We start from the raw sequence: 27,456 nt of genomic DNA, 5'->3' as shown, positions 1-27,456 counted from the left end.
ACACAGCACTGGCAGATCCTTTATTAGAGTCAGCTGCTAACTCCTTTCAGTTGAACTGCTTAATAAACCCAGGGGCTATAAATCACAGCAGTTTGTCTTCAGCTGGGTAAAGCCAGCATAACTCTCCCTAACAACTTACTGGGGGAGGGGTTATGAAACTTGTATTTGGCTGTGAAAAACACTTTCAGCAGCAGGAAACACATAAGAAGTTCCATAGGTTACCATTAGTCTCTATGGGAGAAGAGTAAACACAAATTACAACAGTAAATGCCAGTAAATATTTAAAGTGATCCAGAGCCGAAGCTCGGGATCAAAAACAGATAGATACATTAAAAGAAGGAAGCCTCAGAATCCTTTAGAGGCTATTCTCACCGCTGTAAAGGCCCCCGTTGCAGATTGCAGCCCCCCTTCACATTGGGCAGCTCTTCTTCCGGGAAGTGGGTCCACGCAGTAGCCGTGCTAGCCCGCAAGAACATGTGCAGTAGCCCGTGGCCCCGGCTTACTGCACATGCGTGGGCAGGCTGGGTCGGATATTGCGCGGCCCCGCTGGAGCAGGAAAAGCTGCACAGCCCCGTTAGGATTAGCGACAATGCATTGTTGCCAATCTTCTGGGGGACCATGCTCAGAAATAGGGATAACACAGCAGGAGGGGGGGGGAGCCTCAATAGTATCCTGAGACTTCCCTCTCTTTAGGTAAGTATGTAATTCTATGTACTCGAGCTTCAGCTCAGGTACTCTTTAAGCCTGGATGTTCTAGGTCTTTAAAACTCGAAATAACAACATGGAATTGTATGAAAGTAATATTTAGTATTAGGTCAATAGATACAATTGGTTGTCTTTTCATTTTCTTCTCACCCATGTTCAGTTTAAATCTGTTTTGTGACGTTCTCTGGTAACAAACACTCCTTTAAAACTGCTAAAACTGCTATTCTGAGTCTTTGTTACATTCCTAAACATTATATAAAAATAAACACGTTATTACAACCTCACATTGATGTCTGTCATAAGTTAACTCAACAAAGTACTACGTGCCAATTTCTCTTTCAAATTCATGCTGTGATTAATTAACATATATGACTAAACCAGACATAAAAATGAAAATTGATATTTGGATGGCATCCTAGATAAAGTGACTAAGAAAACTAGAGGAAGTTTAAAATATTCACAAAGTGTTTCAGTTCATGGTTTAAAACAGACTTTTCAGTGTATTAGCTGCCAAATGAAACTTTCCTTAATTTAAGCACTGGCATACACACTGCCAATTCTTAAACGCTCTGTATATTAACCACTTCGTCCACAGGTCAGTAGATATACGTCCTCTGGGACTTCATCTAAGCCACAGGTCAGTAGAATCTACTGACCTGTATTGAAGCAGTGCTGTGCAGGTTTGGGCTTGCTCCTGTGCACATTTCTGGCACTATCTGATGCAGCACTAATTGGTGAATGGGAATATATGTTTCCGGAGCTAATGAGATTTGATTTTTACCATTAAAAATACTTTTATTTTCTCATTCATAGTGAAAAACACACTCTGTAGCATTATTTCAGAATCAAATATCTTCACCATAAATTGTGACAGGAACATAATCTAAGTTTTGTGATAAACAGTAGAAACAGCCAAACAAAATGTGTGTTTTTTATCTACAGTAGCACTTTTTATTTTTAAATGGGAATTGGTAAAACTGAGAAATACATGTTTTTTCTATTTTTTTCTTTGTTTTACCATTAAAATTCATAGAAAGCAAAATTGTTTGAGGGAAAAAATGGCATACTATGAAAGCCTAGTTTGTCTTGAAAAAAACAATATATATTTCATTTCTGTGTCATAAGTAGGGACAAAGTTATTTCTGATTAAATAGGGACATAGCTAAACTGTCAAAACTGCTCTGGTCAATATGTTGAAAACAAGGTCTGGATGCGAAGTGGTTAATAAGGTACCATGAATGAAAGGCAATCCCAAGAAATATTACGCTTACTTCAGTTTATTTTCGTATAAAAATTTGGATATATGTGTTCGCTCGTTTCATTGCCTTGGTCAGCAATGGCAGATTGCTGAGATACATGTTTTTTTATCTAGGACAGAAGGTCACAAGAACCTTTTATGCTTTTTTTTTTTTCAGAATTGAATACATATGTTTGAATTACATCAATGATCAGGAACTTTTTTTTCTTTTGCAATTAAAAGAGAAATAAACTTGTTGGCCAGTAATAAAAACACAAAAAAGCATATAACATAAATGACCATCATCTAGTACATAGTGGTAATGTTAAAAAACCTTTACGTTGATAACTTGGTATTAGTTTATAAGATGCCTCATCAAGCCACCCAGACATGGTAAGGCATGGGACCAACTAGCAGCACTTTTCTGAGTGCATGTGATTTGAAAAGCTCTTGCTAATGTAATGCTATGGGTGTGACCCCACTAAAGGGATGTGATTTTCTAAAAATCACCCATGGCATCACATTAGCAAGAGCTTTACAAATCACAAGCACTTAGAAAAGCGCTGCTTTGTGTGTTATGGTAATCCTCAATATTGGTACCAAAGCTGTCAAGCCCTACAGCTACCTATTCTTAATCCCCCTCCAATGCCTCCAGCCCACCTCACCACCTCCACACACTCACACATACACACCCTGTACCTAAGCCTACCCTCACCCCCAGTTTTGAGTCACTTCTTAACACTTAACCCCAGTGATTGCTCCTAAATCCTAATACTTATTTCAATGTAAGGACACCACCAAGGGGAAAAAGGTTGTACTATAGTATTGGGAGCCCGAAGCTGGATGCACGTAATTTTACAACAAGGAATCCTGAAGTGTACTTTAAATGAGACCTACAATTTTTTTTTAGGTTTAGATATTGCCTTTAAATCTGTGGACTCGCTACCTAACAAAAAGTAAGACTGTTAAAAGCCAACTGAAATTACACTGGAATGAAAAGAAATAAGCAGAAGGTTTAGCTAGCGTGCCCTATTAGTGAGATGGACAGAGCAGGTAACAGGATAAACTTAGCACACAGACCTGCTGATTTAGGTGCCCTATTCACTTGAATGAAGCATCTGGTATTGTGCAGAGCTGATAATGGCCCATATGCAATTAACTTTTTCTCCTACGTTTTCCCCTAGGAGATAATTTTTCCATCTTCTCTTTAAAATATCCTTTTAGTACTTTACAATTAAACAAAATACAAAAAATCAGGTGAAAAAGTATTATCAAACTTTCTTGCTTTCTGGTGGTTTAAAGGGCATTTTATTGGCAAGTTGTGAAAATATCATAGGGGAAATCTCAGGGGAAAAGGTTAATTGCATATGGAAAGAAGGAACTTAATCTAAGTGTCCTGGATTAAGCATTTACTGTCTCAGTCTTCTTTCAGAAAACCCTGTCTGAGCTACACAAAACAGTTTTCACCTTCCATGGTGCACAGGAGTACTGGAGCACTATTGAGAACTTGAGAACAAATGAAAGAGTTGAAAATCTAAATGAGCTATGTTATCTCAAATTCAACTAAATGTCCACCCAGTTCAGGAGAACTGATTGATGCTTTCTTTTAGGAATTAAAAAAAGTTACATACCGTACCAGGGCGGGGATAAGGAATTCTTCCATCATACTGCACCCATCTGTGATCTGGACTTTCTTTATGGGCATAGGGGCCATTAAACACTCCCCTTATATCTGCCATGGTGTACACACATACAGCAGACGCTTTAAATATAGAGCTAAAAAAAGAAAAAAAATACAATATTTGAAATAAAGTCTATTGTTAAAAGCATAACACAATACTGCTAGTCAACTATTATAGAAACCAATGTGAAAGTATGACTGCATGGTTTTTTGAAGAAAGTAAATGCATATTGAGTGAACTGCCTGGCATGCTAAGGTACTGGCTGCAACTCATTTTGAGTTATTCACCTTGAACAACCACATAGAATACATGCTCCATCTTGGGGGAGGGGAGGCACAGGCCAGGAGCTGGGGGGGGGGAGGGGCAAGTCTTGTACATAATGCAGAGTGGCAGCGGAGCAGTGTTTGATTCGATTGACTTCCTCTTTGATTTGCTAGTGCCGTGAAGCCAGCCAATAACCATGTGGCTTCAGTATCATGTCATATGACAGGGACAGAAGCTACATGGTGATTGGCTGGCTGCACAGTGCTTTCAATATGAAGAGGGAGTGAAGAAAGACCTGTATCACTGCCAGTAGCAGGTAATGTATAATGCTCCGCCTCCACTCTGCATTAACTACATACAGGACCGCCCCCCATAACTACTGCTCCCGCCCACACGATGGTGGGGGTCAGGGGGGATATTGTTACGCCCTTTGCTGATCACACTCGAATAAATTTTAGTATGATCATTTTATATTAAAGAAGAAGAATAAAAATTAATCACTCCATATATCTCCGATGAATAACGTTCTTTAGATTTATAAAGGAACTTTTAAAACATTTCATATATTTCTGTTCACTTATATAATCTATAGAGTGACCAAGATAAGGAACAGGTAGAGAAGGACATTTTCCTCAATGAGTAAACTGGCAACTACAAAGAAGAAAAACACAGGCAAAGGTTCTTCTTATTACCGGATCAAATTGATCATGTACTTCTTGAGGAGAATTTCTGTGGAAAAAATTGATTATTCCATGGCTTCTTATTTAAACAGGGAAAAGATGACAAAAAAAGTATATTACATTCTATATAGGCAGTTCTGAACAATAGTATCATTCAGCATATGACTAAGGTAAAGAAAATGACATGGAAGAGCAATCTGGAACCACATTCCCATTCCACCTTAATTAGCCAAGTGACTCTCTATTCCCTAATGCATGTTGACTTAGAAAAGTTCTGAGTGACTTCAGGCTTAAATGTTGGCTGATACATCACATCGACTTAATGGGCCATGAGCTGAAAGCCATGCTGATTCCTATTATTTAAAGGTCAGGTGAAAAAATAAAGACATAGTTATCAGAATTAACTATAACTTTCTTCAAACTACTTTTTTGGCCTGGAAATCATTTATTTTTTTTACTGCAGTTCTAAGCATTATGAAAGAATTGTAAGCAATTGCGACAACATAAACACTGCAGCATGGGATTTCAGTAAAAGGTCAAAAAGCAATAAAACAGTGTCTGTTTTATGTTTAAAGGTGTTCACTGAACTCCTAGGCAAATGAGGAAGAAAGGAAATCTGTACTCAAACAAAATACATAGGCCGTAATTACAGATTTAATTTTCTAATCCCAAATGCCTGTCATGATGGTCATTCAGTTTCAGTAGTTTTTATGTTTCTGACTGGGAACCAGTGTGCATTGAGCATAAGCTGTTTGAAAGCTTATTGTGAGGCAATAGCAAGATGTCTTGTCTGCAGGGTGATTTATGCTACGTTCACAGTGGTGCGTTGCTGTGCAGCATCACAGCTGCTTTGTAGCACAGCTTGTGCAATGCACTACCTTTGCATGCTTGCAGCGAAGCATACTTGATTGTATGCTTCACTGTACTCTTACGATCCAGACACTGGATGGAATCGGTGAAGATGAGGTGGGTGGAGTAAAGCCGGAGCAAGAAGCAGAGGTAGCCGCTAGTTGGGTCACAGTTAGAAGGGGTAGGGGAAAAAGTGACAGAGAGGCTAGTCCCGAGTTGTCCCTCACTAATAAGTATGCTTGTTTGCGTAATATTGGGGAGGATGATTCTGGAGTAGCAATGCTGCAGCAGGATGTGCTCCTTAGCAACCAAGGGGCAGACTGCTGTAACGAGAAAGGGAATAGGAGTGCAGCTAAGGCTAGACAGGTACTGGTGGTAGGGGATTCAATTATTAGGCGCACAGATAGGGTAATCTGTCGAAGAAACCGTGAATGCCGTACAGTCTGTTGCCTCCCGGGTGCTCGGGTTCGGCATGTAGCGGAAAGAATTGACAGATTATTGGGTGGGGCTGGGGAAGACCCAGCTGTCATGGTACACATTGGCACCAATGACAAAGTTAGTGGGAGATGGAAGGTCCTCAAAAATGATTTTCAGGTACTTGGAGATAAACTTAAAGCAAGGACCTCCAAGGTGGTGTTCTCTGAAATACTGCCAGTGCCACGCGCTACATCTGAGAGACAGAGGGAGCTTAGGGAGTTAAATAAGTGGCTGAGAAATTGGTGTAGGAAGGAAGGGTTTGGGTTCCTGGAGAACTGGGCAGACTTTGCAGTCGGCTACAGGTTCTACAGCAGGGATGGGCTGCACCTTAATGGGGAGGGTGCAGCTGCATTGGGGGAGAAGATGGCTAAACGGTTGGAGGAGATTTTAAACTAGGATCTGGGGGGAGGCGGGAGGATAAAGTCTCAATATGTAGACAAGATAAGGTAAAAAGACAGTGGGAGCCTAACATTATGGGGGGTGGAGAGGGGGGTGGAGACAGTGTAAAGATTAAGGAGGTTGGTAAAACTTCAAGTAGCCCATTTCGTGTAAACAAAATTGGTAAATGTGTTGGTAAAAATATAAAGTGCATGGTAACCAATGCTCGGAGCCTTGCAAATAAAATAGACGAACTAGAGTTCATTCTGAATGACAAAGGCTATGACATTGTGGGAATAACCGAGACATGGATGGATGAAAGCCATGACTGGATAGCTAATTTAAAAGGATACAATGTGTTTAGGAGGGATAGAACAGGGAAAAAAGGTGGAGGGGTTTGTCTCTTTGTTAAGAATTCTTTTACAGCTGTCCTCAACGATGAGATGGAGGAAGATTGCGAAGATGTGGAGTCCGTTTGGGTAAATATTCATGGTGGAAATAAAAGTTGCCAATTGCTTATTGGGGTATGCTACAGACCACCTCTTATTAATGAAGCTGCAGAACTGCGATTACTACAGCAGATTGAAAAAGCTGCAAGTAAAAACGAGGTCATAATTATGGGCGACTTCAACTTTCCAGACATTGACTGGGGTATTGAGGCTACCCATTCTGGTAAAAGCAGCAGATTTCTTGCAGCACTACAGGACAATTACTTGACTCAAATGGTAACGGAACCAACTAGGGGGAATGCGTTACTGGATCTGATCATTTCTAATAGACCAGATAATGTATCAAATGTTCAGGTTCAAGAACATTTGGGAAATAGTGATCACAACATGATAACGTTTGATCTGGTGACTGATAGGCCACGGGGCAGCGGGACCACTAAAACTATGAATTTTAGAAAAGCAAAGTTCAATCAAATTAGGCAGGCACTAAGTTTGGTGAACTGGGATAATGTACTACAAGGGGACGACACTGAAGGGAAATGGCAAGCTTTTAAACGTATTCTCAATCAATATTGTAGTATGTATATCCCATATGGAAACAAAATGTCTAGGAATAAAAAAAGGCCTCTATGGATGAATAGAAAGGTTAGGGATAAAATGAAGAGGAAAAAGAATGCCTATAAGGTCCTAAAACAGGACGGGACTGAGGCTGCACTAAGCAATTATAAGGAGTGCAATAAAAATTGTAAAAAAGAAATTAGGCTGGCAAAGATCGAAGCTGAAAATCAAATCGCTAGGGATATCAAATCTAACCCAAAAAAGTTTTACAAGTACATCAACTCTAAAAAAAGAAAGGTTGACTGTATAGGAATCCTAAAGGATGAGGGTGGGAACTCAATGGTGGACGACCAAGTTAAGGCAGAGTTATTAAATGCTTTCTTTGCTTCTGTCTTCACAAAGGAAACAGCACTGTTGCAAATTACAGAGGCAGAAGAGTCTCAATCTTCTAACTGTAATATTAAATACTTAACGCAGGAAGAAGTAAAGGCAAGACTAAATAAATTAAAAATAGACAAGGCACCTGGCCCGGATGGCATGCATCCTCGGGTCCTAAGAGAATTAAGTTCAGTTATAGCTAAGCCCCTTTATCTTATTTTTTGTGACTCTCTTGCAACTGGCAGAGTCCCAGTGGATTGGCGTACAGCCCACGTTTTCCCATTATTTAAGAAGGGCAAAAAATCTGATCCAGGAAATTATAGACCTGTAAGCTTAACATCAGTTGTATGCAAACTATTTGAGGGGTTACTAAGAGATACTATACATGACTTCATAGTAGAAAATAATCTTATTTCTCAGCATCAACATGGGTTTACTAAAGACAGGTCCTGTTTGACTAACATGCTCAGCTTTTATGAGGTAGTGAATGCTAATATGGATATTGGGAATGCTGTAGATGTGATATACTTGGACTTTGCAAAGGCCTTCGACACTGTTCCCCACAGAAGTCTGGTGCAAAAGTTGAGGATGCAAGGACTGGGGAAGAGTTTGTGTGCATGGATAGGGAACTGGCTAATGGAAAGAAAACAAAGAGTTGTGGTCAATGGATCGTACTCAAAATGGGAGACTGTTAGCAGTGGGGTCCCACAGGGGTCTGTACTGGGTCCAGTGCTCTTCAATTTATTTATTAATGACCTAGTAGATGCAGTAGTGAGCAATGTTGCTATTTTTGCAGATGATACAAAATTGTGCAGAATCATCAACTCTCAGGAAGATAGTGTCATATTGCAACAGGATCTGGATAGGATGGCTATATGGGCACATACATGGCAGATGAAATTCAATGTTGACAAATGTAAAGTCATGCATTTTGGTCGTACCAATGGTCTAGCACCATATAAAATAAATGGGATACAGTTGGGAACATCAAACTTGGAGAAGGACTTAGGAGTACTCATCGACAACAAGTTAAATAATCGTACTCAATGCCAAGCCGCTGCAGCTAAAGCGAACAAAATTTTGGCATGCATTAAAAGGGAAATAAAAACTCGAGATGCTAGCATAATATTGCCCCTGTTTAACTCTCTAGTAAGGCCACATTTGGAATATGGAATTCAGTTCTGGGCACCACATTACAAAAAAGATATTGCAGTTTTAGAGCAGGTGCAGAAACGAGCTACAAAATTGATACGTGGGATGGAAGGTCTCGCTTACCAAGAAAGGTTAGATAAACTGGGTTTATTTAGTCTAGAGAAAAGACGCCTTAGAGGAGATCTAATTAACATGTATAAATACATTAGAGGGCAATATAATAGCTTGGCGGATGAGCTTTTTGTCCCTAGGCCTTCTCAAAGGACTAGAGGACATGAGCTGCGCATGGAGGAAAAACGTTTTAGCCATTTATTTAGGAAAGGGTTCTTTACAGTAAGAGTGGTTAAGATGTGGAATGCATTGCCACAGGAAGTCGTTATGGCAAACTCTATACCTGCATTTAAAGGGGGCTTAGATGCTTTCCTTGCGTTGAAAGACATCCATGGCTACAATTACTAGGTTATGCCTAATGATGTTGATCCAGGGATTTTATCTGATTGCCATCTGGAGTCAGGAAGGAATTTTTCCCATTTGGGGCTAATTGGACCATGCCTGGTGGGGTTTTTTTCGCCTTCCTCTGGATCAACAGGGGTATGTGGGGGACGGGCTGGAGTTGTACTTTGTACTGGTTGAACTCGATGGACGTATGTCTTTTTTCAGCCAAAATAACTATGTAACTATGTAACTATGTACTCTACTGTATGTGACAAGAAGCGCGGATAACGCACAGCACCACTTTCCCGATCCACTGCTGTTATAAGGAATGCAATGCCCACTGTAAATGCATCCTTAGAAAACCTATGGTACATACTAATTTAATAAAGATAAACAATTTCCATGTACATAACACTGGCGCTTTGTTGTTTGACAGTTTTAGTAACAAACAAACATGCATTTATCTGAATCTATACCTTGTAGTAGTGAAAATTCCATACACAACTGGATTCCTCTCATCTTTGGTTGGCAGTAAAAATATATCTTCTGTAAATGTAAAAATATGATCACAAAAACTCAGTATTACAGTATAATTCAGTGTGTCAAAGAATTCTCTTAAAATTGTTTAATACATTGTAATTACTTTGTCATTATTGTCATGGTATTATAATTATGTCAATAAGATGCTATTAATTCTGGTTGGCATGCGCATTTAATGCAGATCAGAACAGGGCCAATCAAATTCAAGTCCTACAGGGGTTTTTTTTTTCAACATAGTTTTATTTATTGAAAAACAAACAAACACAGCACAGAACTGCCAGAATACAGAGCATTCAAAGGTAACACTACAACAGTTTTAATTGGTCAACTTCTAAGCTACATATAATCAGCATTAATATTTTCTGCAATCAGAAATTAGAAGCATCTCATTGATCCTTGCTAATTATAATATAATCTACTTACAGCAACTTTTGTTGCTGTATATTGTTACACTGCTCCAAAAGTTCAGGTTAATCGGACTGTAAAAAAAAGTATTGGAAATGATGGTATACCACTGCTAGCTGAAATGCTACAGGCAGCATATAAGTTGATAAGATAAGCATTGTTTCTGTTGATAGCGAGTCTATTCAGGTAATGTAAATATATTTTGGGCAACTCCTCACTAGTGATTGTGAAGTGAGCAAGAAGCAGCCCCATTGACATGTCTACAAAGCAAACCTCTGTCAAACATGACACAGTGTCCACTAAAAATGCTTCTTTACTTCCTTGTTTATTATACAGGCAGTTTTACTGCAGATTCCCTTTATAGCCCGTGTCTAGCACACACCTAAGAACACCATGAAATTACCCAGTAATCATAATGCTCACATGTCTATCATGTGAAATGAGATTTCTCTAGCTAAAAATAATGTCTTAAGGCTCCTTACACACTATGTAGAATCTGTTGCTGTGCAATTACTATTTAAGCATACTGCAACATTGCTGAAAAGTCACATTGCACTTTAAAGAGAAACTCCGACCAAGAATTGAACTTTATCCCAATCAGTAGCTGATACCCCCTTTTACATGAGAAATCTGTTCCTTTTCACAAACAGACCATCAGGGGGCGCTGTTAGGCTGATATTGTGGTGAAACCCCTTCCACAAAGAAATTCTGAGTACGTACTCTAGGCAGTTTCCTGTCTGTGAACCCTGTTGCATTGTGGGAAATAGCTGTTTCCAGCTGTTTCCAACTGCCAAAACAGCAAGCAGCAGCTACATCACTTGCCAGCAGTAAAACATGTCACCATGTGATAAATGTCCGAACATAAATCAGGGATTTAAAATATTTTACAATGGGCAAACACTGACTAAATCATTTATACACTTTTTTTATTACAATATTTTCACTGGAGTTCCTCTTTAACATTGCATAGCATAGCATCGCCCCTACAGTGAATCATACAGTACCATGCAAGTATGAGTCACTTCTGTTGTAAATGCGCACATGATCCTATAAATGCACATTGCTAAATCAGAACCCACCGCACTGCAATCGATGTAATAGGACTCTTATTACATTTGCATTTGTTCGATGCAGCTCAACACTATGACCATGGGTTGAAAGGGCACTTAAGTTTTGATCACATGGCCAGTAGCAGCTGTGCAGGGTAGAACTGTTTATATGGATTAGTAGTCTCTAATATTTCAAGCATCTCCTTTCAGCCCCTTTAACGTTTGCATTCACGTTAAAAGAGTGGCAATACAGGTTAACTGTTAGAAGAGTTTCCACTGTATTGTGTGTTAAGCCCAATGGCCTCAATTCACAAATTTTTTGGCTTTCAGGGAAAAATACTCTGTAGTCTGATATGCAAAAAACAACACTGGCTGTGCAATGAAGCAGACACCCCTTCTGTGAATGATTTGTCCCAATAGAGCTAAACCCTACACACAGTTAATTAAAGCTTTTGCCTCTGATATTTAACATGAAAAATAGGAAAATGTTTACACAGCTACTTAGACATTATTTGTACATTGTCATTTTATAACACTTGGGTATTGATAGTATTCCTTTAAGTATCCCTTTAAACTGTCACCTGAGGAATACTAATGTTGATAATCCTTCAAGATTCAGAATGTATCTAGAAATATATTCAAATTAAAGGTATGATATTTCTTCTAAAACAAATGTATGTAGAGCCTACATACATTTTAAAATATGTAATATTGGGCAGCACGGTGGCGTAGTGGTTAGCTCTCTCGCCTTGCAGCGCTGGGTCCCTGGTTCGAATCCCAGCCAGGGCACTATCTGCAAAGAGTTTGTATGGTCTCTCCGTGTCTGTGTGGGTTTCCTCCGAGCACTCCGGTTTCCTCCCACATTCCAAAAACATACGGATAAGTTAATTGGCTCCCCCTAAAAAATTGGCCCTAGACTACAGTACTTACACTACATAATATAGACATATGGCAATGGTAGGGATAAGATTGTGAGCATCTTTGAGGGACAGTTAGTGGCAAGATATATATATATATATATATATATATACACTGTACAGTGCTGCATAATATGTCGGCGCTATATAAATACTAAATAATAATAATAATAATAATATTAAAGACAAAAATTGGTTTCAAACAAGAATATCAAACCTTTTAAACAGCATAGACCCACGAGCAGCAGAGATCAGACAGGTGTCCAGATCAGTCTACACTTGTCATGCAGTGGCTGTGAGCTACTGGAACACCTCGAACACAGTAAAGCATGTCTGACATAAATGCTTGTTTAACCCTATCAATAAAAGTTTTTCTGACACTGCAGTATATCAACAAGATGAGTTTGAGAGATTCTTTCCTGAAGCCATGAGCTAAAATTTCATATGAGCAGATAACAATCTCCGCTGAATATCAGCCTGATAAAAACTCAACATATTTGATGTGTATCTCTGAAGCTGAATGATGAGAAGGATTGCCAACAACTTACGCAGTTCATCAAAATATGTGTCTCCTCCATCTGGTCCTGGTATAGAACACACCAAACGTGCTTTTAAAAATGTGGTCCATTTATTTATTAGGCTGCGCTGGCCACCAATATCATTCTGGGGAGAAAAAAAATGATGAGAAGAAACATGAAAAATATTTTTCTTCTTAAAATAAACAATATCGTAATCTAAACAAGAACCAGCACAGATCACACATCACCGATGACAAGCTCCACACTGTTTTGTGGACTGCCATAGTCCAAGAAATAAAACCAGACATTGAGTCAATGACCTGGGGAAACGTGGCAGAAATCTGGCCAAATAACACATAAGTGACCATTTTGTATGTATGCCAATAATTATGTTTTGCTTAATGTCATTAAGTTGTTGGGTTTGTCAGACCCATTATTTTTGAACAAAATGGTTTTTTTTTATAATTTAGTATTCGAAGGGAAAAGGTTGTTGTAAGCTTTTCAAATTCATATTTCTGGTTGGAACATTGACAGTTTGATAAGATTAATGTTTACTGAACATGTGGCACGTAACTTCATTTTGATAATTTTGGTCCCTTTCGTGATTGAGTTTGACTACCCTGCTTTAGCTCAATACTTCCGATTCAGCGTATGTCTCAGTCAAGTGTTTCTGTCAAGGGATCATGCACAGTGCACACTCATTTCTCAGTTTTTCTACATGATGACCCATTAAAGTAATACTATCGATTCACATATTTTTTTCAATTGACACAGGAATTGTTTGGGAAGTGCTGCTAAGTACTGATGTATACATTTTAGTAGCAACTTCTTTGTTTACTGTTAGCAAAATACATTCAAAGTTTACTGACGCCGAAACTGACGGCTGACTGAGCCATGAGGAGAGGGGAAATTCCCCTCACACTTGATCAGTTAACTCTATGTGTAGCTCTGTGTGTGACAGAGAGAGAGCTCCCAACAGCTGCAGCTCCTGTGTCCTGTGTTTCTGACTGACCTGTCTGAAGAGAGCAGAGGAAATGTAACTAATTGTCACAGCTTTTTCATATTGTTTTTGCTTTCAGAGTTTGATATTTTGATATTTGCTTTCTGTAGTCTGATATGCAACTCTGGCTGTGCATTGAAGCAGACACCCCTTCTGCAATTGATTTGTCCCAATATAGCTAAATCCTACCCTCAATAAATTACAGCTTTTGCCTCTGATATTTAACATGAAAAGTAGGAAAAGGTTTACACAGCTACTTTGTCATTTTAGAACACTTGGGTATCGATAGTATTCCTTTAAGCCATACATTAATTCTGAGAAAAACAAATACACAGACTCTTAACAATTCAGAATGTTTGTCTGTGGTTTATTATAAAGTAATACATCTTTAACCAGCCCAGATGTTCAGTAGTTCAGCTTTCATCATGTGTTACTTGAAAAATGATAAATGATTTATATTCCTTTATGAAATGTCTTGAATTGTGTTCTTATTGTGTTTGTGGTTGCATGATGTGTACATTCTGTAAATCATTTATGTACATACAACAATGTGCAATACCATATATGACTCTCAGCTCAGTATGCAGGACATTCAAGCTTACACAGAACACAACCGCAGAAATGTGCAAGTGAATACAATAATGTTCTCCAGTCTGATAAGTTCACATCATGTACTGAAGTTCTGGGCTATGATTATTTTATGTCAGTTGAATAAGCAAATGTAATAACACAAGTCCAGTAAAAGGTCAGGTTTATGAGACAAGCTGAGGGAAAGAGATATATATATATTTGTAGTCTTTAAATAATAGGTAAAATTTAACTTTTTTTTAACACATAAACAAAAGTAATAGGTGGAGTCTAATTGGTTGTTATGATCATAATATAACCTACTTTTTGGATATTAGTAGGGAGTTTCCCACCCTGAAACCCATCCCCAAAAGGTGGGGTTAGGCTAGGGTCACAATGGTAAATTGCATAATACATACATTATAATAATTGTGAACTGCAATGAAGTCTGGACATATACTTTATTACAAAGGCTGCATGCAGCGAGTTAGAATAACGCGATCTGTTACAACGCAGTACTGTGATCAGCCCCATAGAATTGTATAAGCAGTGAGCTAACATGCAGAATTATTCTGCCAGACTGCCCCACAATTGAGCACTGTCAACTATCCCTAAGTGGCCAAGTACACAATTTAAACACCTTCTGTCAATAAGCTGCATGGTGTGTACGTGTGAGGCCCACACCTCAGAGGAATTTATAGGATAAGAAAGTAAATTCCATTACACTTTAATTTTAAAACCTAAATGCATAAATGTAATTATCAGTATTTTTAACTTTATTTTCCAATAGAACCAAAACTAGATTCATAGAATAAAAGGTTGAAGGCCACAATCCAAGTCATCACATGGCAGGTGTTTTGTTTTTTTTAACTACGTCTCCCCTCCCTTTCACATTCTGTTCTTATTGATATTTTCAACAATAAAGTTGTAGGGATTTTACGATATTTTTATGCTGTTTGACGAGATTGTACAAAACATGTTGGAAATGGGAATAACTTTTTCTGCTATCCGAAATCAATACACATTCATAAGAACCCTGTAAAATCTCAGTGTGTCCTGCTTGAATCCTTTTGCATAGAGTTATAAAGGGTCCCATACACTGAGCCAATTAGCAGGCGATCGATCGATATAAATCGGTCGATCGATCGCAAATCGATTGACCGGCTGATCGAGTTGCGGCCGATTTCGATTGATTTCAATCAATCTGACATGCTGGAAAATCTAGGTCGATCTGTTGAGATTGCTTATCATTTTGCATTGGACCTAATGGAAATCTGATGGCAAAAAAAGCCATCAGATCGATTTTCAATAGATATCACACTGAAATCTATTGGAAATCTGTTCCTAGTAAAAAATGTTCCTAAATACATCAGATAGATCAGAAATCTATGTGATGATCTATCTGATGCTAATCTAACAAGTGTATGGCCACCACAAGGAAAATTACCTAAGCAACACGAGCTGAGCTATTTGTGCAATGCACACTACGTAACTGGTAAGAATTGCCATGTGCTATCTGCGGATGGCAATTTTACCTGTTTCATTAATCAAACCCATTGTACTGCAGTTCAGGATGTCACATAAGGCATAATGGCTTCAGCTCATGGTCAAGTCATATAAATGACTTCAATGGGCAACAGTTATCTGCTGCTTGTATAAAGTCTATCTAGGATTTTTCATTATAAATGATACCTATTTTTATAATCTAATAATATGAATTTATGTTGACAAACCAACATATAACACCTCAAACCCGCAGCAGTCATTGATGTTAACCTTGAGAAACGTGCCATTATGTATAGCTTACATTTGAAAGAATAAAGCATGGTTAAGGAATTTCTCTTTAATTTTTAGGATTATACATAACTGCTGATTGCATGTTTATTGCCAACAATTTGTCCTTGAGTCTTTCTTCCAGAACTGAAGACCAAGGAACTTTAATGTAATTTAGACAACACAATGATAAGCCAGTACGTTGTTTGGATTTCACAAGCTATTCATTACTGCTTTATAGCTTATCAACTAACACTCCCAAAGCAGCCAGAAATACTGTCTGGAATGATTGCAGCAATATATAATAAGGATTCATGTCCACATGAGGCTTAGATATCATTAGCACTTTTGGTGTTTACACTTGAAATCTAATATATGTCACATACGTATATATAGTACAGGCTTGTGCAATGCTGCACACTACACGGCAGATAAGTGTAATAAAAGCAGCATTCTTGAGTGTGGATATAAATATACTGTTCCTGAACTCTGATAAGAGACTGAAGATCCTAGGAGTTGTGTACATAGTGCTTCTCTGTTCATGTATCAAATATTAAATGAGCTTTCTTGTTCCCACATAAAACTCTTTATACATGTGCTATTAAATCAGATTTAGGGCTGCCTATCACCAGAATAACTGCTATTGTATCTTTAAAATATTATAATTTTATTAATTAGCTGGAATGACATAGGCAAACGCAAGGGGGATTACAGCTGCCCAGAATCCTCCCCTCAGACCAGGGCCGGTACAGGCACAAGTTGAGACACCAGAATATCTGCAGGTATCCTGTAGCTCACAGCACTGCCCCATTTCTTTCCTTGCTAAAGTTGACTTTGGATGGAGCAGCAGCATGTCCAGAGCATGTAGCAGCAGCGTGTGTACAGAGCATGGAGCAGCAGCGTGTGTACAGAGCATGGAGTAGCTCTGAGGAACTTAACAGCGCCAGGTATGAGCACAGCCCTGTGCTTCTGCTGTGTGAATGCTTCACTTTCCTCTTTATTACCAATGTCGGCTGTCCTCATTATTATCTGTATCCAAACTGCTCCTGATCGATCCTGTTGTCGATCGGGAGCAGATCAGACATTCAGGAAATAACTGTAAGATCCTGTCAGTTGGGTGGGAAATTGCATTATTTGCACCCAGCATGATGTCCTACCACATTATTATACTGTATTGTGCAGGGCTGAGGGAGACCTTTCAAGAATCCCCCCTTGAACATCCTGGGCTTGCCCCTGAATGATGTCTACTTTTATACCGGATTACCATTTTGGTTTTGATCACCAGTTACAGCAGAAAACAGCACACAAAAATTATGATCCTCATATTGATACATTTGTAAGAGCTGATCACACTAGAATCAAAGTAAAGCATGCCATAGGCTGAAGCAGGTAAAAAGGGCACACAGAGCACAAACTTGTTAGTGGCTTTTTGCGGCCCACACAGTATAATAAGAGCACATAATATTAGGTATAGGAAGTCTTAATATAAAAATCATAGGGAAATTCATATAATGGCAATAGCTTCCTATCTCAATACAAAAATCATTTAGTCAAAGACTCAATACAAAAAGCATAGCAAAAATGGAAGTCTCAATACAAAAATCACATGGTGGAAGTCTCAATATGAAAATTATAGGGCAATTCATATAATGGCAATAGGAAAGAAGCCTCTGGGTACCCAAAAATCCCTGTAATGTCGCTAATCTCAGCTTTTGCGGTGGTGGTGGGGGGTGGGTAAGGGTTAGGCACTACAGGGGGAGGGTTAAGGGTAAGACAACACTAGGGAGGATTAAAGGTTAGGCATCGGTAGAGGGTGGGTTAAGGTTTAGGAATTGGTAGAGGAAGGGTTAAGGGCTAGGTATCGGTAAAGGGAAGGTTCTGTGTGAGAGTAGGGTTAGGTTAGGTCATAGAAAAATATTGGTATAGATTAGATCGGAATTAAGTAATATAATATTAGTTATTTTATCGATATTCTACTAGCGGCAATATCCGGCACGTTTTTGTAGGCGCCTTTATTACATGTACACCCATAGGCAGTGGCTTTTGTTTCAAACGCTCTATTTTCCAGTCTCATGTTTCTTGCAGAGTTATTAAAAAAAAAGTCTATCGGCTGCATACCAATGCTTTTTCTGAAGGTTGTGGCATTTTAGGTTATTACAGTACAATGATTATACTACTGATCAACACCCTTTAATTTTATAGTGCGTTTGATTAAAAGAAATATATAGAACAAAAACATTTTTTTGTTTGACTTTTTTATAATTGGGCCCCCATGAGTTAAAAATTAGAGATAGGGTTCAAGTGAGAAAATGGGTTAGGTGATAGGTAAATATCGGTAAAAATTACCTATATTCTACTACCAGAATTACACACTACCCAGTAGTATAATATTAGAAATGTTACCAACATTCTATTAGCTGCTTTCCTCTGAGGCCAAATTAACACAGTGCTCTTTTTAAATGTATGCAAATAGGCATAGAAGTAACAGTGGGCTAATGCGAAGTCTGCCAATCTGTGCTACAAAACATTTCAGCAGCATAGGTGGTGGTTGGGGTTATTTTTGCTTTTTGTTAGCACTTTATGCTGAAGGGAAAAAGAGAGAGAGCGAGCGAGAGAGAGAGAGAGAGAGAGAGAGAGAGAGAGAGAGAGAGAGAGAGAGAGAGAGAGAGAGAGAGAGAGAGAGAGAGAGAATGAGAGAGAGAGATTTGCCTGGAGCTGTGCTTTTCAGAATTTTTATTACATCAAAATATACATAAAATATATACATACGTATCTTATTACAGAATGCACAATGCAGAATATCGCTAAAATTAATTTCCAGCATAGTCACAATCTGCATATGTCTGACTACTTACACACTCAGTGGTTGGAAGGTATCCAGTCAAAGTCAACCCTGGTGTGCATGTCAGCTGTATATGAACTGCGGTTAGAACATTAGATTATAAACACCTTCGGGAAATGGACCAATTTAAATGGTTTATGTACTCTGTAAAACCATGTGGAATTTGTCCTCACTATATAAATGAACAATATAAATACAAATATATTTCTATGATTTTTATAAAAATATTATTGTTTCACTTCTCCTACAAACGTCAGTAAATGCATTTTGACAGAACTCTGCAATCTCATAACAACCGATTTGGGAATGATGGTTTGTTTAGTAGATTGTTGCATATAACTTGCATTGACCTGTGACCCAGGCAAACAAATTACTATGACATGTTTAAACCTATTTATCTCAGAAACTTTCCAGATAATTAATAAATGATCATGAAGATCATTACTTGGGTTATTCCACCTAATTATGTCCAGAATGCAACTATAATAAACAGACAAAAGCCTATATTTATCAAACATACCACGACTTTTTATTTGCCCTTTCCGAATGAAACATACTTACTAGACAGATTTCGGAAGGGATGTGAGAAGGGTGTTTGGTTATGTTTAAGCAGTAAGAAGATAGCTTGTCATATCAAGTCTGTCTTGACCAAGTAAGTGTATGTGTTTAAGCATACCATAGCGCAGGAATAATAAGCATATAATTAACTTGAGCAGAATGAAAATAATATCAAATACTTAAGACATCAAATTCACTTTGACATTGGACTGGAAAAGTAAAATTATGCCCCAGATGTTGGAACTGTGGTATATACCTGGCAGGAGAGAAGGGATATATATTTTAAACAATAGACACATTTGGCAGAGCTAATATTTTGACTCTCCAGCCAGTGGCACTATCACATGCATTTATTCAAACACAGAAAACCATAGAGCATAGCTCTGCCAATAGACTTTATAATCAGCAGCTCTGGGGAAATAAACCACTAAACACAGCACTGAAGTTCTGATGTCTGTTACCGGGCGGATTTAAAATGTACCTCTTTATACAAATAGAGGAAATGTTGCAATCAATGGGATATTTTTTGCCTTGAAAGTTATTTTATTGTATGAAACAGAATGATCTTCTGCCAAAAATATGTCCTCAGGCAATAAACGCGTACCAACTGCGAGAATGGAACAGGGTATTATATGATGTCTTTGAGAAGCACACTTTAGAGCTGAAAGTAGTTTGGAATATTCTCAGACAAATCCTCCATTTCACAGTTTACAGAATGTTTAAAGGTTAAATGGTGGCTTTAGGGAAAAAATGCACTTTAGTAATGTGTTACTGTTAAAATAACGAGCAACGCTATAATTATGGTGTCATATACCTTCACTGGAGGACTTATAATGAGAGCCAAATCCTCGATTTATTAAGCTTTAGGCATTATGTTCTTTTTCAGACTCAGAACGCTAATTTCAATGTTGAATATTGTCTGGTTAGTGCCCTCTTGCTCAGTATTGTATATTACATATGGGTATATGAGACAGCATCAGCACTCTGTTATATTGTATGTGTGTTTGGTCAGAATTGCTTGGTGAATGGCATTAGGCCCACTATACACCATTAGCTGAGTACTCAGTCCAGTAAATGATTGATATCTAATGATGTTGATTGTTTACACCAAAACCTCCATGCAAAACTCAATATTCTATCAGATGTCAGCAGATCAAAGGAATTTTCATCTGACCAGTACACTTACTATAGTTGCATTGGTCAGTATATCTGCAATGCATTACAAAGCTATAGGAAACATCCCATTCAAGCTCTTTATCTGCCCAATTCTCCCACCCGACCACACTGATCTGAAAAATAATGTGTTTTCCTGATTAATATACAATCGATCTTTACCGGGATCAGAGTGAACAATATAAAATACATTGCGTTAATGTAGTGTTCTCTCTGTTCTTTGCTTATGCAGATTATTCCTGGGTGTGATTTTAACATTATGAAACTGAAAAGTCTTAAAGATGCAAGTCAAGCCAAATATAACCCACTGATGAATACCGGGGATGTTGAACTGTGTAGTCAATAAGCACTGGGATATTTTTTAGGTTCCAACAGAAAGATTTTGGAGCCCCGGCTAAAGGTCTCCATGTGATCAGTGAAGGCAGTAATAGTCTTCTGCGCTAACTGAAGGCTGAATACTCCAGCATGGCTACACTTTCGTTCAATTGTATTGGCCTATCACTACATGACCCATTGCATGACCAAACCTGATGCATGACAAATCCTTCAAAAACAGCGAATTGCTGATTGGATCAATGACAGCTTGTACCTTACTAGCTCCAAAGCCATGGTCAGTACCATTAGTTTTCCTCACCCTCTGCCATTTATGCATTGTGAGAACAAAGAGGATAACATGGATTTAACCATCCCAATTTATTAAGAGGTAAATGGACATGGAGGGAGGGAAGACACGTAGCCGCTTTAATAAAACTATTAACATTTACTTATTTTTTAAAAAGGAACTATCGCAAAAATCTTAACATTTAAAACACATACAAATAAAAAGTACGTTTCTTCCTGAGTAAAATGAGCCATAAATTACTTCTCTCCTATGTTGCTGGCATTACAGTAGTAGTAGTAGAAATCTGACATTACCAACAGGTTTTGGGCTAGTCTATTTTTCCATAGGGGATTCTCAGCATGGACTTTATTCTTTATAAAGACACTCCCTGAAAAAGATTTATACAAAGATGCTGACCAGCCTCCCTGCTCACCATACACTTTTTTGGCAGTTGCATAGAGCAACTGCCATTCACTAAATCCATTTTGGACATAACGATTCCCTGTGACCCCACATGAGGAGATGAGCTAGTCCAAAATCTGTCAGTTCTGTCAGATTTCTACTACCTACGGTAAGTGACAGCAACATAGGAGAAAAGTAATTTATGGCTTATTTTACTCTGGAAGAAATGTACTTCTGAGGTGCCTGGCTCTTCTACTGACCACATATGCTATTGCTCCGTTGTTATTGCCTGATGAAGCGGGATCAAACCTGCGAAACGTGTTGCATATTTGGAGTTCATAAATAAAATATATTGACTGTCTTTACTACAGTCGTTGTATGTCTACTTGGAGGAGGTAAGTCCACCACTGCCAACTCTATTTACCAAGAATTTGGTTTTTAAGCTCATTTAGCTTACTTTTATCCTTTTGGCGCCTCTGTTCTCCTGCATAATATCGAGTCCACCCTGGGTGGAGGGTTGAACCCCCTTTTTCTCATCTACAGAGAGGGACTTCTTATTCCTGAGTGGGGTCAGGAAAATCTCCCCATCTGCCTTTACAGTGGTTGCCTAATGGTAACCCTGGTTTGTGAGTATTAATATTTACTCTATCTAGTAACCATTTACTAGTACATATTACACTATTGGGGTTCTTGGTGTTCCTTGTTTTTTACATGACAAAGTGGAAAGCCTTTTTGCAGCATTTTGCAAATGGTCAGGTGCCACTGCATGAAATGTCTGTCAGGCACCTGTTGTCCACTCAGAGCCACATGTATGGGTATAGAGCTGGTCAATCACTTTATCACTGCTAGTCCCAAATGCCTCCACTTACTCACAAACCTCCTGCAGTTTTGCAGGAGTGAGCAATTGTCTATGAGCCTTTCAACTGCAACTATCCATGTAACTGTACCTTTAGGTCAGTTTTACATTTGAGCTGGGTGTTGCGGTGCGATGCTCCGCCCCTTTTGCTTCGCAACACCAAAATCAACATTCATATAACCCTGCGGTAGAGTGTGCCAACAAGTTCATATGCATAGCGCTGCTTTCCCCGCATGTTGCTTGCACATCCTTTCGACCACCCATCGCCACCCCTCACCCCTCACATGCACCTTGCTGGACAGGAAGTATGTCACTGGGATTCCCGGCTTCCCTGTCGTATTTGCATCGCTCCTCACATGTGCACTGCACTGCTGCCACCAACAAATTTAACATTTCTGAGTCATGCATTGACTTCAATGCATTCCGCTGCCACTACATCACCACGGAAATCACACGGTAACATAATCAAAAAGTAGCAGCAACTAAGCAGGAAAGAGTATAGCAGCACGGTGATGAGCCCAGCCCAGCAGCTCTAATCAGTCAGAAAGTAACAAAAGTGTTCACCGATTCTGCGGGCTAACACACCCTTCTGTCTTACCCACCAGTGCAAAATGACAGTGCAGAACGAAATCGGGATGTGCAGTCCCCACGGATGCAGAGTGGTCTGCAGCCTAGTCTGCAGCTGCTGAGACGCACACTACAGACTAGGGAAGGTCTGCGGCCACCGTTTGTCTGCTCTACAGGACTTCCATATGGTTTTACTCCACTCCACCTCTGTAGTGACTGCCCATCCTGATTATGTTCTGCATTGTCATTTTGCACTAGTGGGTAAGACAGAAGGGCTTGTTAGCCTGCAGTGCCAGTGAACACTTTACCTTTGCATGGTAACAACGCGATGTGTCGGCAGCCAATCAGAAGCTTCTGTCGCAACGCGATATGTGTACTGGGCCTCATATACTTTCATTGCTGTTTCGTTACCCCGCATGCCTAAAGGGTAACGCAACACAGAAAAAGTGTATGTGTAAAAGGGTCCTCAAAGAATCTGTAAGCTGATTCAGACACTGATACTGATGACAGACACTAGTTAATACTGAGGCAGGTGTTTTCCTCAGCCCAGTACTTTTTTACATTGCTTTGTAGAAACAAACAATTCTCTTCAAGAGCTTTTTTTTATTTATTCATTTATTTGATCCTCTACTACTCTATTACTACTCTACTAAAGAAGTGAGTTAACAGAAAAGAAGTGCAAAATTCTCTCTGTTCATTGTCTGAACTACCATTACAGAAAATAATAGTCTTCACCAGCTAGGTTTATTCATTAACTTCATGAGCTTTCTAAAGCAGCGGTTATGTCTTTTTTTTCCCTGTAGCTGAAGAAAACTGGCAGTAGCTGAATGCTCAATGGGTTGGTGCATGTCTCAAAATGCAAGACTAATATGAGAAAGCGAGCCAATACCTATGACTCCGGGGCTAAAGGGGTTTCCTCATTTCTCGCAGAAAATGGAAAAAATTGCACATAAGGTGTTATATTTTATAGTGTAATTTCATAATTTAATGTTATTAAAAGTCATCTTTCCATTTCAGTTTACAGCATGCTGTACATGTCTTAAAGGGCCTGAACACTTAAATTGCAATAGCAATAGTTTTAAAGCATGAAATCTGAACTATACGAGTGCTCTTTGTAAAATACAAAATGCACAGCCGACTGAATTACAACTCTGGAGAAGCACTAGCATACTAATCAGTAAACAGACATACAAAATACTCAGTTTGCTTGCAGGAAGATTGAGCTAAGCAAGTGGCTGTCTTGGAAGAAGGTAGGAGGCGCCCATTGGTGGTAGTATATAAAAAATCGGTGTTAAGAAAGTCTTACCCTTAGCAAATAATTACAAAAATATGAAATTTACAAAAATTCAATTTACTGTATTATGCACATAGTCCTATGTGCATAATACATTGATTTCTGTGAACATCAAATTGTTGGGTATATTTCATAAGGGTAAGACTTTTTTTACCACCAATTTTTTATATACTACCTCCACTGGGCATCTTCCTTCTTTCATTATCAACCAGTGACCCTTGTCCGAGGGACTCACTTCATGGCTTCACCTAGAGTGAGATCGTCTTCCCCCTTTTTTTTGGAGCACCGACCACTGCAACTCATCCACACGGCCAAGTGGAAACTTGGCACAAGACTGCGAAACTGATCGGGAAGGTTATAGGCGGCACCATGGTCTATTGATCTACGATTGACCATTACATGCGCGTTAATCTTCCGGGGGTTCCCAGTTTATGGGCCCTGTATGTGAGTTATTGTTTCTATATCTGCCTTTTAAAGAAATGTTGTCTAAATAAACGGGTTACGCTTAGATATTGCCTTTTTTGTTCTCCTATGTAAATCCCTGAAACTTTACCTCCATACGGATGTCCACTGGATCTTCACATCGTCTGATGTTCCCTGGACGTTATCTGTGACCTGAGCCATTTTACAACCTTATAATGTGGGTTGTTGGGAGCTGGTAAGCCTTTTCTTGTTTTGATGTTTGGCGGATACCTACCTCTGAGCATTTGATGTATTGTGGTGAAGAATTTATCATTCCCTACATACAATGACTTTTTAAACCTGCGCTGACTTTTGATGTATGCCTGACTTCTGAACTTTTGTACATTGTTCTTCTCGGCGGCGGTTCCATTGTTCCTTGGCGCCGATATATTTGCTATTATAAATTTTTAGTAATGATGAGATTCAAAATTGGGTAACATGGTGGTGTACTGGATAACACCCTTGCCTTGCACCAGTACTGGTTCAAATCTTGCCAAGGACACTATCGGCCTTGTGTTTGCATGTTCTCTTAGGGCTTGTTCACACTATGAGCGTTTGTGGATTTTTTTAAGCGCTTGCGATTTTGGAATTTGCTCTAAAAGCTCTTGTACAATGATTTCCTATGGGAGTGTTCAAATATGAGCACTCCGTTTTCTATTGAATCGCAAATGCGGCTCCTGTTCCATTTTCTGAGTGTTTGTGTTCAATAGAAAGTATAGGGAAATCGCAAAACACTTGAAAAAGTGCTTTGAATTGCGATTTCCAGAGAGCTTTAATATATAAATACATTGTATTTATTCATTTCCGGGTACAAGAGTTCACTTCCTGAATAACGTCAGGAAGTGTCAAAATTAATCGCTCAGCAAAAGTACTTAGAAAAGTGTTTACAAAATCGCTTTTCTAAGCTCAAAGCGCAGTAAAAAGCGCTTTTAAAATCACTCAACAAAACGCTCAGTGCTTGCGATTGCGCTAGCGATTTGTAATATGAACAAGGCCTATGTGTTTGCATGAGGTTCCTTCTATGTACCTCCAAAAATACTGATTACTTAATAGTATCTACCCAAAATTGGTCTTAAGGTGGCCATACATCTAGCAGTTTTGCAGCTGACTGACCATACGATTTGATAATTATTATCAAATGAGATGAAAACGAATGCCACAACAAGCATGCCTGATGACAGTTTGACTGATTTTGCACCAAAACGTTCAGATGTAACGATCGTGCATGCTGTGAAATCTGAGACCGACAAGGTTGATCAGGGGCACGGAGGTGATGCAACGGAACCCCCCACATATAGCACTGACGTGTTTAATGTCACACATGCGGCAAGTGCTATATGCTGGCAGCATGTGGGGTGCTAATGCGGTAGCTGCTAGACACTAGGGGCGGAGGGACGGACAGGTCAGATATTTTAATGCACGGCCACCAGGGCGCACATATAACATTTGGGAGGACAGCAAGGGGGTCGGCGAAGCGTCAGATGCTGTGCCGCAAGGCCAAATCTAAAAAGATTTTTTGGTGAAATCGACTGATTCGGCCGGCGTTGTATGGGCAGCTAACATCTCTCTCTAATCAGATTCAATCAGAGAGAGATCTGTCTCCTGGTCGATCTGCCCAAACATTGCTAGATGTATAGGCATTGTTAGACTCTAAATAGAGTCATATAACTGTGATAGGGATTAGACTGTGAGATCCTCTGAGGGATCGCGGGGTGGGGGGGGCAAAGGGGCAGGGCTATGCAAGCCTGCTCCTCTTCCATCCTCTTCAGTAAAGTAAGCACAGCAGTGTACTATTTACCTGCTTGTAAACCTGGCATGCATCGGTAGCCAGAGTATGGATAGCATAGAGTGTGTGACTGCTGGCAAGAGCAGAGGAGACCTGAAGCAGTGCTGGGGCAGGTAAATAGTACACTGCTTTGCTGTGCTTACTGTACAGGTGGGAGGCCCATGACAACTTTGTTCAGGGGCCCAGAAGGGATTGTTATGCTCCTGGCCATTATTGACATGACTGCATAGTCTGGAAAGTGCTGTGAGAGAAATCAGCTCTATATAAATACTGTAATAATCTGTCACATATCATTTTGATTGCATAATTTTGCATCCGCAAAAAAAAGTACCGTTGTTAAGCGTTGTCTTATTAAGAGATCTACAGTATGTAAACCACTGTCAAGAACACAGGAAAACCTTAAGCAAAAGAAAGTATGAGCATTCCAATTGCCAGATTTATGGATGCAATATATAAATATACCAGATTACTGTGGGCAAATCCAAGCCACTGGGACTTTGAGCATTTTAAAATGAGAGCTTCTGTTACAAGATATTTATTGCTTCCATAAAAATCTGGCACTAACCCCCAAACCACTTTAAACTCTATTCAATTTAGCCTTACTTATTAAGTAATTGCTACTATTGTCTGGGTATGTCCTTATTTAGGTGGAAGAGACATGTCTTTTTCTGTTATTATTTTGGATATATACAGGTCTAGCATCATCTGAGGTGCTGTTCAAGAGATGAATCTCCCGGCATGCATTGCGGCATGTGCAAGAGGCACTGTCAGGAAATAACAAAAAAATTGGCAGATGCAGCTGGCCCATGTAGAAGATGGCACATCCATGAGGACTGGGGGGATCAGAGGAACAGTGCCCCATATGTAAGTAGTGAGGTTCACTCCAACCCTCACTCCCCAGT

At 39.2% G+C, this 27,456-nt stretch overlaps 1 protein-coding gene across 2 annotated transcripts in view; it reads right to left on the bottom strand.

Annotated features, from left to right (window-relative positions):
* The window catches only part of SEMA3D (semaphorin 3D), a 231,829-nt gene that overhangs the window by 59,891 nt on the left and 144,482 nt on the right, over window positions 1–27,456 (bottom strand). For both annotated transcript variants that reach the window (XM_068276170.1, XM_068276171.1), the window contains exons 9-11: window positions 12,704–12,818; window positions 9,721–9,790; window positions 3,574–3,718 (exon numbers count right to left, since the gene is read on the bottom strand). In XM_068276170.1, coding sequence (XP_068132271.1) covers window positions 3,574–3,718; window positions 9,721–9,790; window positions 12,704–12,818 — 330 coding nt within the window. The remainder of the gene's footprint in view (window positions 1–3,573; window positions 3,719–9,720; window positions 9,791–12,703; window positions 12,819–27,456) is intronic.

Source organism: Hyperolius riggenbachi, chromosome 3 (genome assembly GCF_040937935.1).
Source record: "Hyperolius riggenbachi isolate aHypRig1 chromosome 3, aHypRig1.pri, whole genome shotgun sequence".
Taxonomy (NCBI): Eukaryota; Metazoa; Chordata; class Amphibia; order Anura; family Hyperoliidae; genus Hyperolius; species Hyperolius riggenbachi.
The sequence above is the reverse complement of the archived record's forward strand: the minus strand, read 5'-3'. Positions and strand labels throughout refer to the sequence as shown.